Source organism: Myxocyprinus asiaticus, chromosome 22 (assembly GCF_019703515.2).
Source record: "Myxocyprinus asiaticus isolate MX2 ecotype Aquarium Trade chromosome 22, UBuf_Myxa_2, whole genome shotgun sequence".
Taxonomy (NCBI): Eukaryota; Metazoa; Chordata; class Actinopteri; order Cypriniformes; family Catostomidae; genus Myxocyprinus; species Myxocyprinus asiaticus.
In genome coordinates this window covers 2,505,331-2,522,932 of record NC_059365.1, presented here as the reverse complement: position 1 = coordinate 2,522,932, position 17,602 = coordinate 2,505,331, and the positions used below count along the sequence as shown (strand labels likewise).

General features: G+C 40.7%; 1 protein-coding gene across 1 annotated transcript in view; it reads right to left on the bottom strand.

Moving 5' to 3' along the window:
• LOC127413161 (protein dachsous-like) overlaps positions 1 to 13,528 on the bottom strand; it is an 81,841-nt gene extending 68,313 nt beyond the window's left edge. The window contains exons 1-5 of the mRNA XM_051650042.1: positions 10,960 to 13,528; positions 7,603 to 10,001; positions 3,779 to 6,163; positions 3,030 to 3,042; positions 264 to 2,692 (exon numbers count right to left, since the gene is read on the bottom strand). Of these exons, the coding sequence (XP_051506002.1) occupies positions 264 to 2,692; positions 3,030 to 3,042; positions 3,779 to 6,163; positions 7,603 to 10,001; positions 10,960 to 13,399 (9,666 nt within the window). The 5' untranslated portion in view covers positions 13,400 to 13,528. The remainder of the gene's footprint in view (positions 1 to 263; positions 2,693 to 3,029; positions 3,043 to 3,778; positions 6,164 to 7,602; positions 10,002 to 10,959) is intronic.
• Between the last annotated feature and the right edge of the window lie 4,074 nt (positions 13,529 to 17,602).

The following is a 17,602-nucleotide window of genomic DNA, read 5'->3' as shown; positions in this document are numbered from 1 at the left end:
TAAAAACACACAAAGCATTATTACTACAAAAAAGAATACCAAGCAAGAAAATGTGAAATGCACGACCCACAAGTTAATGCATTTGATTGTCATCGATTTCAGCACCAAGGACAGCACAAATAATTAAAACAAACCGCTCGACACAGGCCAAATAAAAACTTCTAGCTCTTGCTCATTTGTTCGGTGCTTTAAATGCAAACAATACAGCCAACAAAGTTCCCAGTGAATGTAAATCATTTAACAAATGGTCTAAAATGTCTTACCTTGTCTTTACTAGGAAGTGTTTGTGTTCTGTTGAAAGTGTCTCCTCCATTAATACTGATCAGTTCTGCATCTGCAGGCGGAAATGACGCAGGGAAAACCACTACGTCACTCTTCAGTGTGTCCGAGCTAAAACACACGTCATACTGTTGAGCAGATTTGGAGTAAGACCAGCTCCCGTCAGGGTGTGTGGTGATCATTGGGGCGCTGTACCTGCCCAAACTGCCGTCTGTCCTGTGACATTTGACAGCTAGCAAACTGATGAGACTCAGTAAAAAGATGACGGACACACACACAATGGCGATCAGCAAATACAGATTTAAATCCGAGAAACTCTCCTCCTTCATCGGCACATGTCTGAATTGAGTCTTGACGTCACCTGTGCTTTCAACAACCACAACATCAATAGACACAGTCGCTGACAGTGAGGGCTCTCCGTTATCACAAACCGAAATGACCAACGGGTGAGTTTTCAGGTCATTGTCACTCATTCTCCTCTTAGTCCTGATCTCCCCGCTGCTGGTTCCGATTCGGAACAGATTGTTTCCTTTGGGTTCAGAGATGTGGTAAGACAGCAGTGCATTGTAACCAGAGTCTGCATCTACAGCCCTGATCTTGGCCACAAAGTAGCCCGCCTCAGCAGAATAGGGAATGTTCTCGGTGTTCACGGAACCGTGCTCGGAATAGGGCGCGAGAATCGCGGGACTGTTGTCATTCTCATCCAGGATAAACACATTTACAGTCACGTTACTGCTCAGAGGAGGAACACCAGAGTCTGTGGCCTGAACTTTAAACTGAAACGTTTTTATCTCCTCATAGTTAAAAGGCTGTAAACTGTGTATATCTCCATTGTCAGAGTTGATGTTGATCATGGATGTTACCGGGCCGCTTTTAGAGTTTTCGACTAATGCATATGTTATTCGGGCATTATCACCTACATCAGGATCAGAAGCAGATACTGTATGAATAACAGCTCCAACCTGACTGTTCTCTTTCACATAAACATTAATGACGGGCTCTGGAAAGCGCGGAGCGTTGTCATTCACATCAGAAACGTGTACAGTAATGACACTGGTACTAGAGAGAGGAGGAGTCCCTTCATCAGTAGCTGTGATAGTCACGTTATACTCAGACGCGCTCTCTCTGTCTAACGGGCCGTCTACAACGAGAGAATATTTATTTTTGTAGGTATTCTGTATGCGAAATGGTGCAAAATCGCGTATTTTAAGAACAACAGCACCATTTTTACCTGCATCTCCGTCTTTAACAGTTATTAATCCCACCATTGTACCTGCAATAGCGTCTTCTCGCACTGTTTCAGCGAGAGATGTCACTGATATTTCAGGTACGTTGTCGTTAATATCAATAATTTCAACTAAAACTTTACAATGAGCCGCCCTTGGTTTCGGGCCTTTATCTTTTGCCTGGACACGGATTTCTATGGCATTGCTTGTCTCGTAATCAATGTTCCCTTTTGCCGAGATTAAGCCACTGACAGAATCAATGCTAAAAGTATTCTCTATATTGCCATCATAATGGTTTATAAAAGAATAAATAATTTCTCCGTTCAAGCCTTCGTCGGCATCACTTGCGTTAATGGTGATAACAGACGTACCAGGGGGCGCATTTTCCGTAATTCGTGCCTTGTAAAGAGATTTACTAAACACGGGGATATTATCATTCACATCCTCAACATTAATAATAATTTGTGATGTTCCGGATTTAGGAGGTTTTCCTCCGTCAACAGCGGTCAGTGTGAGCTCAATCACAGACTGTTTCTCTCGGTCTAAAGCTTTCTGCAGCACTAACTCAGCTGATACAGTCTGTTCTCCTCCGCTTTGTACATCCAGAGAGAAGTGCTCATTCGGACTCAGTTTGTAGCTCTTTACCGAATTACTGCCCACATCCGCATCAAAGGCGATTGGTAAAGTAAATCTTTCACCCGGGAAAGCTGACTCGACAATATTTAGCTGAGTCTTTGGTGACTTAAAAGCAGGTATGTTATCGTTGATGTCCAAAACATTCACTTCCAGTCGATACATGTTTAAGGGGGAGTTAACAATAGCCTCTAATTCCAAAGAGCATTTGCTGCTCCTTCCGCATAGCTGTTCCCTGTCAATTCTTTCTCTGACGAGAAGAACACCACCTTTCAAATTAATATGGAAATACCTCTTATATGGTCCTGAAACGATCTGAAATCCACGAAGCTCTAAGTCTTGAACATTTAGGTTCAAATCCTTCGCTATATTCCCCACCGCGGTACCAGGATCAGCCTCCTCCGATACAGAATACACAATCTGCCCTTCAGCATTATTCCAAATGCAGAACGGTAAGATAAAATACACCCAAGACTTAAATCCTTGATCTGACATTTTTCTCATTTCACAATAAATCCGTTTGATCCATTCGGTGATATACAACGGCACAACGTCTTAATTCCTCACAGCTCTTGCACAAATGGAGACGGTAATGTGGCTTCTCGCGAACAAAAGCCACACGTGATAAAGTGAACCCTCCCTTAATCGAGGAGCTTTGCATAGCCGAGGTAAAATGAGAGGTCGGTCTCTGACGACACCGTGCGGACGATTCAAGGATAGAATAGGCTAGCTGTGAAAAGTGACCCGATGCATTTAGAATTGCCAGTTATTTACGTTTAAAAGGTAATGTTTTACTCATATTGTTGAAAATACAAATAAATGGAGAGTTACAACGCACTTACAAAACAAATTTGTATGTACAGTATATTGCTTAATGGTTGTATGTTTTGCCATGATTCATAAACTAAAACAAATAAAAAGAAACAGGAGAACTGAAGTTTCATTACATTAAAAAAAAGAAAAAAAAGTGTCCATTAAAAGTGCCCAAACGTATATTTGGCCAATAATGTGGAGCCAACTCCTTAACTGTTCAGTTCTGATCAGCACGAAATATTAGAACTTGTGGTATCAGTGTTTCTGACATTTTTAGGCAAGAATGTGATTGTAAAAAGCAATTTATTAACCGATGACTGATATAGATTCTTAAGACGTTATGGTGTAATGGACATATAGAGCCATGGAATAATGACGTAATTAAAATACAGTATGTTATTTGTACACTCTATAATTGCAATTGTAACCAGTCCTGCTCGATCCGCAGCTATACCAGCTGGCTACCGTTCCACTATCATTTACAAAAAACGAACAAGACTATTGTTAGGAGTGAGTTTAAACAGCCCATAACACAATCGCTAATTCAGAATTACACACTGCAATTAAAAACACACAAAGCATTATTACTACAAAAAAGAATACCAAGCAAGAAAATGTGAAATGCACGACCCACAAGTTAATGCATTTGATTGTCATCGATTTCAGCACCAAGGACAGCACAAATAATTAAAACAAACCGCTCGACACAGGCCAAATAAAAACTACTAGCTCTTGCTCATTTGTTCGGTGCTTTAAATGCAAACAATACAGCCAACAAAGTTCCCAGTGAATGTAAATCATTTAACAAATAGTCTAAAATGTCTTACCTTGTCTTTACTAGGAAGTGTTTGTGTTCTGTTGAAAGTGTCTCCTCCATTAATACTGATCAGTTCTGCATCTGCAGGCGGAAATGACGCAGGGAAAACCACTACGTCACTCTTCAGTGTGTCCGAGCTAAAACACACGTCATACTGTTGAGCAGATTTGGAGTAAGACCAGCTCCCGTCAGGGTGTGTGGTGATCATTGGGGCGCTGTACCTGCCCAAACTGCCGTCTGTCCTGTGACATTTGACAGCTAGCAAACTGATGAGACTCAGTAAAAAGATGACGGACACACACACAATGGCGATCAGCAAATACAGATTTAAATCCGAGAAACTCTCCTCCTTCATCGGCACATGTCTGAATTGAGTCTTGACGTCACCTGTGCTTTCAACAACCACAACATCAATAGACACAGTCGCTGACAGTGAGGGCTCTCCGTTATCACAAACCGAAATGACCAACGGGTGAGTTTTCAGGTCATTGTCACTCATTCTCCTCTTAGTCCTGATCTCCCCGCTGCTGGTTCCGATTCGGAACAGATTGTTTCCTTTGGGTTCAGAGATGTGGTAAGACAGCAGTGCATTGTAACCAGAGTCTGCATCTACAGCCCTGATCTTGGCCACAAAGTAGCCCGCCTCAGCAGAATAGGGAATGTTCTCGGTGTTCACGGAACCGTGCTCGGAATAGGGCGCGAGAATCGCGGGACTGTTGTCATTCTCATCCAGGATAAACACATTTACAGTCACGTTACTGCTCAGAGGAGGAACACCAGAGTCTGTGGCCTGAACTTTAAACTGAAACGTTTTTATCTCCTCATAGTTAAAAGACTGTAAACTGTGTATATCTCCATTGTCAGAGTTGATGTTGATCATGGATGTTACCGGGCCGCTTTTAGAGTTTTCGACTAATGAATATGTTATTCGGGCATTATCACCTACATCAGGATCAGAAGCAGATACTGTATGAATAACAGCTCCAACCTGACTGTTCTCTTTCACATAAACATTAATGACGGGCTCTGGAAAGCGCGGCGCGTTGTCATTCACATCAGAAACGTGTACAGTAATGACACTGGTACTAGAGAGAGGAGGAGTCCCTTCATCAGTAGCTGTGATAGTCACGTTATACTCAGACGCGCTCTCTCTGTCCAGAGGTCCATCCACTACTAAAGAATAATAATTTTTGTACGATAATTTTAACTTAAATGGTAAATCGACTGTTATGTCTAGTTTATTAAGTGCATTTTTGCCGCCGTCTTTATCCGTGACCGTCACTAAGGCAACCACTGTTCCTGACGCTGAACCCTCACTTACCGAACTCATCTGTGACGTCACCAATATTTCAGGAGGATTATCATTTACATCTATAACTTCCACTAGGATTTTACAGTGAGTGCGACGAGGCGGTGTGCCTTTATCACTCGCCTGCGCACGGATTTCATATGCTGCGTTCTCCTCATGATCTAAATGCCCCTTTACAGTAATCTCACCAGTAACTGAGTCTATGGCAAATACATCAACGGACCTTGCGCTCCCTTGTCCGAGCAATGAATACACTAGTTCTCCGTTAACGCCATCGTCTAAATCTGTTGCGGTCAGTGTGATTACTGAGGTTCCGAAGGCGGTATTTTCAGGAACACGAACCTTGTAAAGTGGTTTGCTAAATCCAGGCGTGTTATCGTTGACATCTATAACATTTACTACAATCCTGACAGTGCCGGATTTAGGAGGTTTCCCTCCGTCTAAAGAGGTCAGCGTGAGCTGGATCATAGGCTGTTTCTCTCGGTCTAAAGCTTTCTGCAGCACTAACTCGGCTGAAACACTATGTTCTCCTCCGCTCTGCACATCCAGAGAGAAGTGTTCATTATTAGGACTCAGTTTGTAGCTTTTTATGGCATTAACCCCAACATCATCATCATTTGCTACTGGTAAGGGGAATTTTTCCCCAGTATATGCCGATTCCGTTATATTAATTATAAACACATTTTCGAGGAAAGACGGTGCATTGTCATTTATGTCTACAATGTTCACCTCTATTCTATGTAAATGCATTGGGTTGTTCAGTATGGCTTCTATGTTCAAAACGCATTTGGCAGACTGATCACAGAGTTCTTCTCTGTCGATCCGGTCATTAACAAAGAGCACGCCCGATCTCAAATTCACATCGAAATACCTCTTATTATGTCCGGATACAATCCGAAGGCCTCTCGATTCGAGTTCTTGTACATTTACGCTCAAATCCTTCGCTATATTTCCCACAAAAGTCCCTTTATCCACTTCTTCTGAAATTGAGTAGGAGAGCTGCGTAGCACAGCACTTAAACAAACAAAGAAACAAGCCGCATTGAATCACGGTCTCTCCTCTTCCACGGAATCCCATTGCGATAGAGACAAGCAAGTCGACGTTTTAGAACATACTGGAAACTATTTTAATTCCACCAAAACAGTAAAGAAAAAAAAAAAAAAGAAAAAAAGCAGGAATCCTGTACGTTGTAAAGCTCTGTCTGCGTCACCACCATTCCGTGATCCATCGAACAATACCCCGAGCCCCGTTGCTCTTCTCTTTTTAAGGGACAATAGGAGGAGTCTTAGAAAAGGAAGCAATTTCTTATTTCATCGGTCTACAGCGACACCACGTGTCGCTGTAAGTAACATTAAATGAGGCTGACTGAATGCAGAGGCATTTTATATTTTAAGTTGAAATATGTCTATTCATATAATTTTGCTTTTATTTGCTATTATTATTATTAATCTAATTATTATTATTATCATCCAGAAAAATAAGTTTCGTGTGCCTCTGCCGCACTGATAGTTTTAGTAAACATCTGCTACTATTTTGAAAACATTCGAAATAAAAGGTGAGAAAGAATGCAAATATGCAACAATTACATTTACATATTTACAAAGCATCTATATGACGCTATGTAAATGTACTGATACAAATTATATTTTTAATTAAAAAAGTCTGTTAATAGAATTTATTTTGTCTAAATTGTTATTATTATTATTATTATTATTATTATTACTTTGTTTTTCCAGAAATCTCTGTTTCAAGTGGGTCTATTGTTCCGTCACGTTTTGGTAACCATCTGTTGTTATTTTTAAGACATTCGCCATTCAAGGTGACATACAAAAACACAAAACAGGTGAGACAAAACAAAAATGTCATCATTTCACTTAATTCAATGGCTTGCTATAAATGACTCGAAGAAAGTGCACAACTCCCTCGGTAGATGGTAACTGCTGGAACTTGTGTGAAACTACATTTGTGACTTCAAGTAGGTAATTAAAATAAGTTGTTGAATTTACTGTTCTAATTAATTTGTAAGTATTGGCAAGGAACCACCTACTAAGAATAAAGAGGTGCTTTACAAGTGCTGTTAGCGTAAAGTAACGTCAGGTGTTTAAAGATATGGTTTTCTAGATCTCTAAATGCAAGAACAGTGACATCGTGATCAGCACCAAAGACAGCTCCAAATCGATAATTAGTTTAAAAAAGAACTGCAAATAAAAGTTTTAGCATTTGGCAAATCATCGAATGAACCTCAAATAGCTAATATCAGCACTATAAATCTGATGATGGAAGCTTGTAGTTTTCAAACAATAAAAAAGGAAAAGAAAAAAAAGTATGGAAGGTAAAACACTCGTTACAAGGGCAGGGGTCAATGTGCTAAAATTCTCTTATGAAACCTAAAGAAAACCAATAGATCAAGAGAGCAGAATAATTTAAGCACAATAGACAAAACATTTCCACAAAGATCACTCACAAAAGGAGCTCATAGTGATTTTATAATGAAGCAGACGTGGGAGAAAACACACGCGCCTTACCTTGTCTTTACTAGGAAGTGTTTGTGTTCTGGTAAAAGTGTCTCCTCCGTTAATACTGATCAGTTCTGCATCTGCAGGCGGAAATGACGCAGGGAAAACCACTACGTCACTCTTCAGTGTGTCCGAGCTAAAACACACGTCATACTGTTGAGCAGATTTGGAGTAAGACCAGCTCCCGTCAGGGTGTGTGGTGATCATTGGGGCGCTGTACCTGCCCAAACTGCCGTCTGTCCTGTGACATTTGACAGCTATCAAACTGATGAGACTCAGTAAAAAGATGACGGACACACACACAATGGCGATCAGCAAATACAGATTTAAATCCGAGAAACTCTCCTCCTTCATCGGCACATGTCTGAATTGAGTCTTGACGTCACCTGTGCTTTCAACAACCACAACATCAATAGACACAGTCGCTGACAGTGAGGGCTCTCCGTTATCACAAACCGAAATGACCAACGGGTGAGTTTTCAGGTCATTGTCACTCATTCTCCTCTTAGTCCTGATCTCCCCGCTGCTGGTTCCGATTCGGAACAGATTGTTTCCTTTGGGTTCAGAGATGTGGTAAGACAGCAGTGCATTGTAACCAGAGTCTGCATCTACAGCCCTGATCTTGGCCACAAAGTAGCCCGCCTCAGCAGAATAGGGAATGTTCTCGGTGTTCACGGAACCGTGCTCGGAATAGGGCGCGAGAATCGCGGGACTGTTGTCATTCTCATCCAGGATAAACACATTTACAGTCACGTTACTGCTCAGAGGAGGAACACCAGAGTCTGTGGCCTGAACTTTAAACTGAAACGTTTTTATCTCCTCATAGTTAACAGACTGTAAACTGTGTATATCTCCATTGTCAGAGTTGATGTTGATCATGGATGTTACCGGGCCGCTTTTAGAGTTTTCGACTAATGCATATGTTATTCGGGCATTATCACCTACATCAGGATCAGAAGCAGATACTGTATGAATAACAGCTCCAACCTGACTGTTCTCTTTCACATAAACATTAATGACGGGCTCTGGAAAGCGCGGCGCGTTGTCATTCACATCAGAAACGTGTACAGTAATGACACTGGTACTAGAGAGAGGAGGAGTCCCTTCATCAGTAGCTGTGATAGTCACGTTGTACTCAGACGCGCTCTCTCTGTCCAGAGGACCATTAACAACTAAAGAGTATCTGTTTTTATACGTGTTTTCTAACTTAAACTGCACCGAGTCTTTTATTTTAAGATGCACGGCACCATTTTTTCCAGCGTCGCCGTCTTTCACTGTGATTAATCCCACCATTGTACCTGGGGACGAATCCTCTCTCACTTCATTCACTAAAGATGTTATGCTTATTTCAGGTACATTATCATTCACATCAATTATTTCGACTAAGATTTTGCAATGTGATGCTCTCGGATTTGGCCCTTTATCCTCGGCCTGAACACGAATTTCAATCGCGGCAGTTTCTTCATAATCTAAAGGGATTTTGACAGTTATTTCGCCAGTACCTGGATTAATGGAAAATGCATTTACACTATTGTCGTTATCGTGATTTATAAAAGAGTATACGACTTCACCATTAAGACCCTCGTCTGCATCATTTGCGTTCACTGTAATCACCGAAGCACCGGGAGGTGCATTCTCTGGTATTCGTGCTTTATAAAGTGGTTTGTCAAATACAGGAATGTTATCGTTTACATCTATCACATTAACTATTATCTGTGTCGTACCAGACTTTGGAGGTTTTCCTCCGTCAACAGCGGTCAGTGTGAGCTGGATCACAGGCTGTTTCTCTCGGTCTAAAGCTTTCTGCAGCACTAACTCAGCTGATACAGTCTGTTCTCCTCCGCTTTGTACATCCAGAGAGAAGTGCTCATTCGGACTCAGTTTGTAGCTCTTTACCGAGTTAACTCCAACATCTGCATCGAATGCACTTGGTAATGTAAATTTCTGCCCAGGAAATGTCTGTTCTGAAATATTAAGAAACAGTTTTGAGGTGCGAAATGTCGGTGCATTGTCGTTAACGTCTAAAATATTTACCTCAAATCTATAAATGTTCAGTGGTGCATTGACAATGGCTTCCAATTCTAAAGCGCATTTCGTGCTGCGTCCGCACAGCTCCTCTCTGTCTGTTCTTTCTCTAACAAAGACAGCTCCATTCTTTAAGTTTAGATCAAAATACCTTTTGTTAGGTCCCGAGACAATCTGAAATCGTCGCATCTCAAGGTCCTGTACATTCAAGTTTAGATCCTTTGCTAAATTTCCTACCGTGGTCCCCGTGTTCACCTCCTCCGACACCGAATACACAATCTCCCCGTTTGCGTCATTCCAGTTATTGAAAAAGAACACAATCAAGATCCAATGAATGCCCCCAAAGCCTTCAGTTCTGTCCATATTCTCTCGCGTAAGTAAAACTGTCGGCTAAAGAAGTAAAATATCACCCGTATATTCCATAACACGCTTGCTGTTTTAGCAAAGACGCCAAAAAAGGAACTCTAAGGCGGACAGATCTCTCGAACAAAGACCTCTGACGAGGGGAGGATCCCTGCCCACTGTGAGGAGGAGCTTCACAAAACACTGAACTAAAACTAACACAGGTCGCCAGTGACACCGTGTGGATAACAATGTTTAATATCTAAAAATCTTTAATAATTTCTGATCTCGAAACTGGACACCAAGTGATAGGGTTAAAATCCAAAATGCTCTGAAGGGTATTGACAGACATTAAGAATGCTAATGATTGGAGAAATAGGAGAGTTCATTAAAGATATTATGAGGATATGAAAGAATGGTCTACCATTTATATCATCAAATCTGCATAATCACAAAAAGAAACAATCCTGCATTTGAAAAATAAATAAAAAAATAGATTAATGTCAGTTTTAAGTTTTCAATATTTAAAGTATTTTATTTAAAGTTTTAAAAGTCATTAAACGTTAAAAAAAATAGATGAATGAAGAATTATTTAAAGTTTTACATTCCAGTTTTAAAATTTAAATATTTAATGCATTTTAAAGTCATTTAACTTTAAACAAATAATGCATTGTTTTATTTGAGCAAATTATTACTATCATTATTATTATTTTTTGCAGCTGTTAGTACATGCTAATGCACCATCAAAGAACTCTTGAAGTAACATTTCAGCACCACGGAAACGGACAGCGCCTTTTGTATTTCGGGGTTAAAAGACGGCAAAACAATAGACAAACTATGCGCGCACAGGTGAAAATTAGCATTTAAAAATGGACAAAATTTGTATCAATAAATGGTAATTGCCTTTGCTTTTCATTTAATTGCTTGTGTTTAAAAAAAAAAAAAGCTAAGAGCTCTTGCTCCTCATTCTACACAGTGAATGTAAATGATAGAAAATACAGCCAAAGCAGCTCCCAGTGAATGACAACCAATTAAGGGAGGGTCTAAAATGTCTTACCTTTTCTTTACTAGGAAGTGTTTGTGTTCTGTTGAAAGTGTCTCCTCCATTAATACTGATCAGTTCTGTATCTGCAGGCGGAAATGACGCAGGGAAAACCACTACGTCACTCTTCAGTGTGTCCGAGCTAAAACACACGTCATACTGCTGAGCAGATTTGGAGTAAGACCAGCTCCCGTCAGGGTGTGTGGTGATCATTGGGGCGCTGTACCTGCCCAAACTGCCGTCTGTCCTGTGACATTTGACAGCTATCAAACTGATGAGACTCAGTAAAAAGATGACGGACACACACACAATGGCGATCAGCAAATACAGATTTAAATCCGAGAAACTCTCCTCCTTCATCGGCACATGTCTGAATTGAGTCTTGACGTCACCTGTGCTTTCAACAACCACAACATCAATAGACACAGTCGCTGACAGTGAGGGCTCTCCGTTATCACAAACCGAAATGACCAACGGGTGAGTTTTCAGGTCATTGTCACTCATTCTCCTCTTAGTCCTGATCTCCCCGCTGCTGGTTCCGATTCGGAACAGATTGTTTCCTTTGGGTTCAGAGATGTGGTAAGACAGCAGTGCATTGTAACCAGAGTCTGCATCTACAGCCCTGATCTTGGCCACAAAGTAGCCCGCCTCAGCAGAATAGGGAATGTTCTCGGTGTTCACGGAACCGTGCTCGGAATAGGGCGCGAGAATCGCGGGACAGTTGTCATTCTCATCCAGGATAAACACATTTACAGTCACGTTACTGCTCAGAGGAGGAACACCAGAGTCTGTGGCCTGAACTTTAAACTGAAACGTTTTTATCTCCTCATAGTTAAAAGACTGTAAACTGTGTATATCTCCATTGTCAGAGTTGATGTTGATCATGGATGTTACCGGGCCGCTTTTAGAGTTTTCGACTAATGCATATGTTATTCGGGCATTATCACCTACATCAGGATCAGAAGCAGATACTGTATGAATAACAGCTCCAACCTGACTGTTCTCTTTCACATAAACATTAATGACGGGCTCTGGAAAGCGCGGCGCGTTGTCATTCACATCAGAAACGTGTACAGTAATGACACTGGTACTAGAGAGAGGAGGAGTCCCTTCATCAGTAGCTGTGATAGTCACGTTATACTCAGACGCGCTCTCTCTGTCCAGAGGACCATTAACAACTAAAGAATAATAATTTTTGTAATTCGTCTCAAGATTAAAGGGCACTTTGTTGGCCACAATGCATTTTACCATGCCGTTTTTGCCGCCGTCTTTGTCAATCACTGACACGAGAGCGACAGCAGTGCCACTGTCGGCGTTTTCTTTCACTGTACTGAGAAGTGATGTCACGGTGATCTCGGGCTCATTGTCGTTAATATCAAGCACCTCAACAAGCACTTTGCAGTAGGTCGACATTGGAGGCTGTCCTTTGTCACTGGCCTGTGCGCGGATCTCAAATGCATTGTTCTCCTCAAAATCTATGTTACTTTTGACAGTGATGGCCCCGGTATTCGGATCAATATCAAAAACCTGCAAGATTTTACTCTGATCTCTTTTAATCATAGAATAAACAATATCGCCGTTACTGCCTTCATCAAAGTCTGTCGCATTTAACACAGCAATCGTCGTTCCAATAGCCACATTTTCTAAAATTGTTGTTTTATACAATGACTTACTAAAAACGGGAGCATTATCATTATTATCTAAAACTTTAATAATTATGAGAGATGTGCCTGTTTTAGAGGGGGTTCCTCCATCTATAGCGGTCAGTGTGAGCTGGATTACAGGCTGTTTTTCTCGGTCTAAAGCTTTCTGCAGCACTAACTCAGCGGAAACACTTTGTTCTCCTCCTTTGTGAACAGCTAAAGAAAAATATTCATTCGGGCTAAGTTTATAAGTATTTATCGAATTTTTCCCAACATCTGCGTCTGTAGCGTGATGCAGAGGAAATCTAGTCCCAGGCAGGGTGTTCTCCGCAATATCTAGAGTTTGTGATTTCTCGCTGAAAGACGGAGAATTATCATTAACATCCAAAATATAAATCTCTACTTGATAAAGCTTTAAAGGATTGTTGATAACAGCTTCTACACTGAGAGAACATTTTGGCGCTTTGGCACAAAGCTCCTCTCTGTCTATTCTCTCATTCACATACAGAAATCCAGTTTTTAGATTTACCTCGAAATATTTTTTCTTGGATCCCGTGACAATCTGAAACATGCGCGACTCCAGTTCCTGAACATTTAGGTTTAGATCCTTAGCGATATTTCCCACTGTCGTTCCCGGATTCACCTCCTCAGATACAGAATATGAGAGCTCCCCTGACACGACGTCCCAACAACACTCCAAAAGAACGAACACAATAGATGTGACAATAGATTTCCTTCTATTCGGCGAGAGCATTATTCCATCAACTGAAGCCCGTGCATTGATCCGCGAAAAGAAAGATGGTGTTCCAAATAATATCAAAGCGAGTCAATAAATTGCAAACAATATTCCTTTGTATAGAAGACACAAAATGAGGCCTCCGCACACTCTCTTGCGTCCAGTCCTTCTGAAACAAAGCCCTGTGAAATCTCCTCCCCAATAAAACCGGGAGGGGCTTCTGCACGCAGGAGACTATACGGGATTCAACGGGCTACAGTGACATCAAGCGGATTTATGTTTGAATATCTACAAAAAACACTAACGTCACAAATGGATGATGAAAATGAATTGCAGTTAGTTGTAACGCTTTAACTATTCCTCAAATAAAAGATTCAGATTTTTCGACATGTCAGATTTATTAAGGAATAGGCTATTTGGGTGCATTACCTTACAATATGGAAACTTTTTCCATTTTCATGAGCTTTATTCATCTACCATATTTAGAAAAACAGCTACATTTTCAGAGCAGCCTATTAGATTTAGTTATGAGCTGCATGCTGCTCTATTACTGTAGTTTACTATATGGGTGAGTTTTTATTAATACATAAATATGTACTTAAATTTTAAAATGATGCATAATTTAATTGTTCGTTTAAAAAACATCAGCTACACTCCAATTTTATTTTACTTTTAAGATTTAAGCATGTTAATTTCATAACAAATTTCCATCGAATTTAATTAAATAATCTTAAACAAAATAAATAAAAATCCAAATATTTTAAATTTTATAAATGTAATATATATATATATATTAATTTTGCACAATTCAATTGGACAGAAATTTGTTCTGAAATTTAAATGCAAAGATCTTAAAAAACAGGAAAAATATATATTTTTAAAGGTTGATCATTTCAATATTAAAGCAAGTTTAAAGAACTAAAAAAGCTTTTTTGCAAGGCAAACATAACATTTTTGTTAACATTAGTACGAGAAAGAAAAGTTATTGAATCGACGGGCATTTAAAAGATTTAAGGACAACTATGTGGTTCAGTACCATTGAGAGCTTCACTCCAGCACAAAAATCCGATCTTAACCTAAGCAACCCCCGTAAATTCAGCCAAATACGATGACAAAAAATCTCCTTTAACATTTTGCCCCAGAAAACAGAGGGTTCTCATTTTAAAGTATAAAAGTATATTACATTTACTTCTATACTTATTGGTTTGCTTGGTTTTTAATGACATAAAATATTTTTTGCCAATAGACAAAACAAATCAATAAAAGGGGACGCTAGAAAATACAGAACTATGTAATGAGTTACACTATGAGTTATACTAGGAAAAAACAGTGAGTATATCAAACATTTGATGACAGCGATCTGGTTCAGTGCACAGGACAGCTCAACTCCAGCGCAAAAGTCCACCTTAATATTGTAAGCGATTCACAAAGATATATACACTGCAACAAAACAAAATTAAACAAGTTTCAGAAAACAGGCTAGTAGTTTAACACGCACTAGTAGCCCATAAAATAATATGTTATGTCAAAAAGAGCACAAAAAGCTAGAGGAAACACTAGAAAACACAGTATTTTTCCATAGGAACGACTGCAAAGAATTGCATTGAAAATCCATTTATGTCTTACCTTGTCTTTACTAGGAAGTGTTTGTGTTCTGGTGAAAGTGTCTCCTCCGTTAATACTGATCAGTTCTGCATCTGCAGGCGGAAATGACGCAGGGAAAACCACTACGTCACTCTTCAGTGTGTCCGAGCTAAAACACACGTCATACTGCTGAGCAGATTTGGAGTAAGACCAGCTCCCGTCAGGGTGTGTGGTGATCATTGGGGCGCTGTACCTGCCCAAACTGCCGTCTGTCCTGTGACATTTGACAGCTATCAAACTGATGAGACTCAGTAAAAAGATGACGGACACACACACAATGGCGATCAGCAAATACAGATTTAAATCCGAGAAACTCTCCTCCTTCATCGGCACATGTCTGAATTGAGTCTTGACGTCACCTGTGCTTTCAACAACCACAACATCAATAGACACAGTCGCTGACAGTGAGGGCTCTCCGTTATCACAAACCGAAATGACCAACGGGTGAGTTTTCAGGTCATTGTCACTCATTCTCCTCTTAGTCCTGATCTCCCCGCTGCTGGTTCCGATTCGGAACAGATTGTTTCCTTTGGGTTCAGAGATGTGGTAAGACAGCAGTGCATTGTAACCAGAGTCTGCATCTACAGCCCTGATCTTGGCCACAAAGTAGCCCGCCTCAGCAGAATAGGGAATGTTCTCGGTGTTCACGGAACCGTGCTCGGAATAGGGCGCGAGAATCGCGGGACTGTTGTCATTCTCATCCAGGATAAACACATTTACAGTCACGTTACTGCTCAGAGGAGGAACACCAGAGTCTGTGGCCTGAACTTTAAACTGAAACGTTTTTATCTCCTCATAGTTAAAAGACTGTAAACTGTGTATATCTCCATTGTCAGAGTTGATGTTGATCATGGATGTTACCGGGCCGCTTTTAGAGTTTTCGACTAATGCATATGTTATTCGGGCATTATCACCTACATCAGGATCAGAAGCAGATACTGTATGAATAACAGCTCCAACCTGACTGTTCTCTTTCACATAAACATTAATGACGGGCTCTGGAAAGCGCGGCGCGTTGTCATTCACATCAGAAACGTGTACAGTAATGACACTGGTACTAGAGAGAGGAGGAGTCCCTTCATCAGTAGCTGTGATAGTCACGTTATACTCAGACGCGCTCTCTCTGTCCAGAGGACCATTAACAACTAAAGAATAATAATTTTTGTAATTCGTCTCAAGATTAAAGGGCACTTTGTTGGCCACAATGCAATTTACCATGCCGTTTTTGCCGCCGTCTTTGTCAATCACTGACACGAGAGCGACAGCAGTGCCAATGTCGGCGTTTTCTTTCACTGTACTGAGAAGTGATGTCACGGTGATCTCGGGCTCATTGTCGTTAATATCAAGCACCTCAACAAGCACTTTGCAGTAGGTCGACATTGGAGGCTGTCCTTTGTCACTGGCCTGTGCGCGGATCTCAAATGCATTGTTTTTTTCGAAATCTATATTGCCTTTAACTGTGATTGCCCCGGTGTTCGGATCAATCTGAAAAATGTCTAAAATGTGATCTTGATCGGTTTCTCTAAGAGAGTATACGATCTCACTATTTGCACCTTCATCTTTGTCTGTTGCGTTTAAACGTATTACAGTTGTACCAACCAGCACGTTTTCAACAAGACTGCTTTTATACAGGAGGCGACTGAATTCTGGAGCATTGTCGTTTATATCTAAAACTCTAACAATTATCTGAGACGTGCTTGATCTCGGTGGATTTCCTCCATCTGCAGCTGTGAGTGTAAGCTGTATGACAGGTTGTTTTTCTCGGTCTAAAGCTTTCTGCAGCACTAACTCGGCAGATAGACTCTGCTCTCCACCTTTGTGAACAGCTAAAGAAAAATACTCGTTTTGGCTTAATTTATATGTGCTCACCTCATTTTTGCCCACGTCCGCGTCAGAAGCATAGGAAAGAGGACATTTTACCCCCGGTGAAGTGCTTTCTGCGATATCTATATATTGCGTTTTAGTACTAAAAGATGGCGCATTATCATTAACATCCAAAATATAAATCTCTACTTGATAAAGCTTTAAAGGATTGTTGATAACAGCTTCTACACTGAGAGAACATTTTGGCGCTTTGGCACAAAGCTCCTCTCTGTCTATTCTCTCATTCACATACAGAAATCCAGTTTTCAGATTTACCTCGAAATATTTTTTCTTGGATCCCGTGACAATCTGAAACATGCGCGACTCCAGTTCCTGAACATTTAGGTTTAGATCCTTAGCGATATTTCCCACTGTCGTTCCCGGATTTACCTCCTCAGATACAGAATATGAGAGCTGCCCTGACACGACGTCCCAACAACACTCCAAAAGAACGAACACAATAGATGTGACAATAGATTTCCTTCTATTCGGCGAGAGCATTATTCCATCAACTGAAGCCCGTGCATTGATCCGCGAAAAGAAAGATGGTGTTCCAAATAATATCAAAGCGAGTCAATAAATTGCAAACAATATTCCTTTGTATAGAAGACACAAAATGAGGCCTCCGCACACTCTCTTGCGTACAGTCCTTCTGAAACAAAGCCCTGTGAAATCTCCTCCCCAAAAAAACCGGGAGGGGCTTCTGCACGCAGG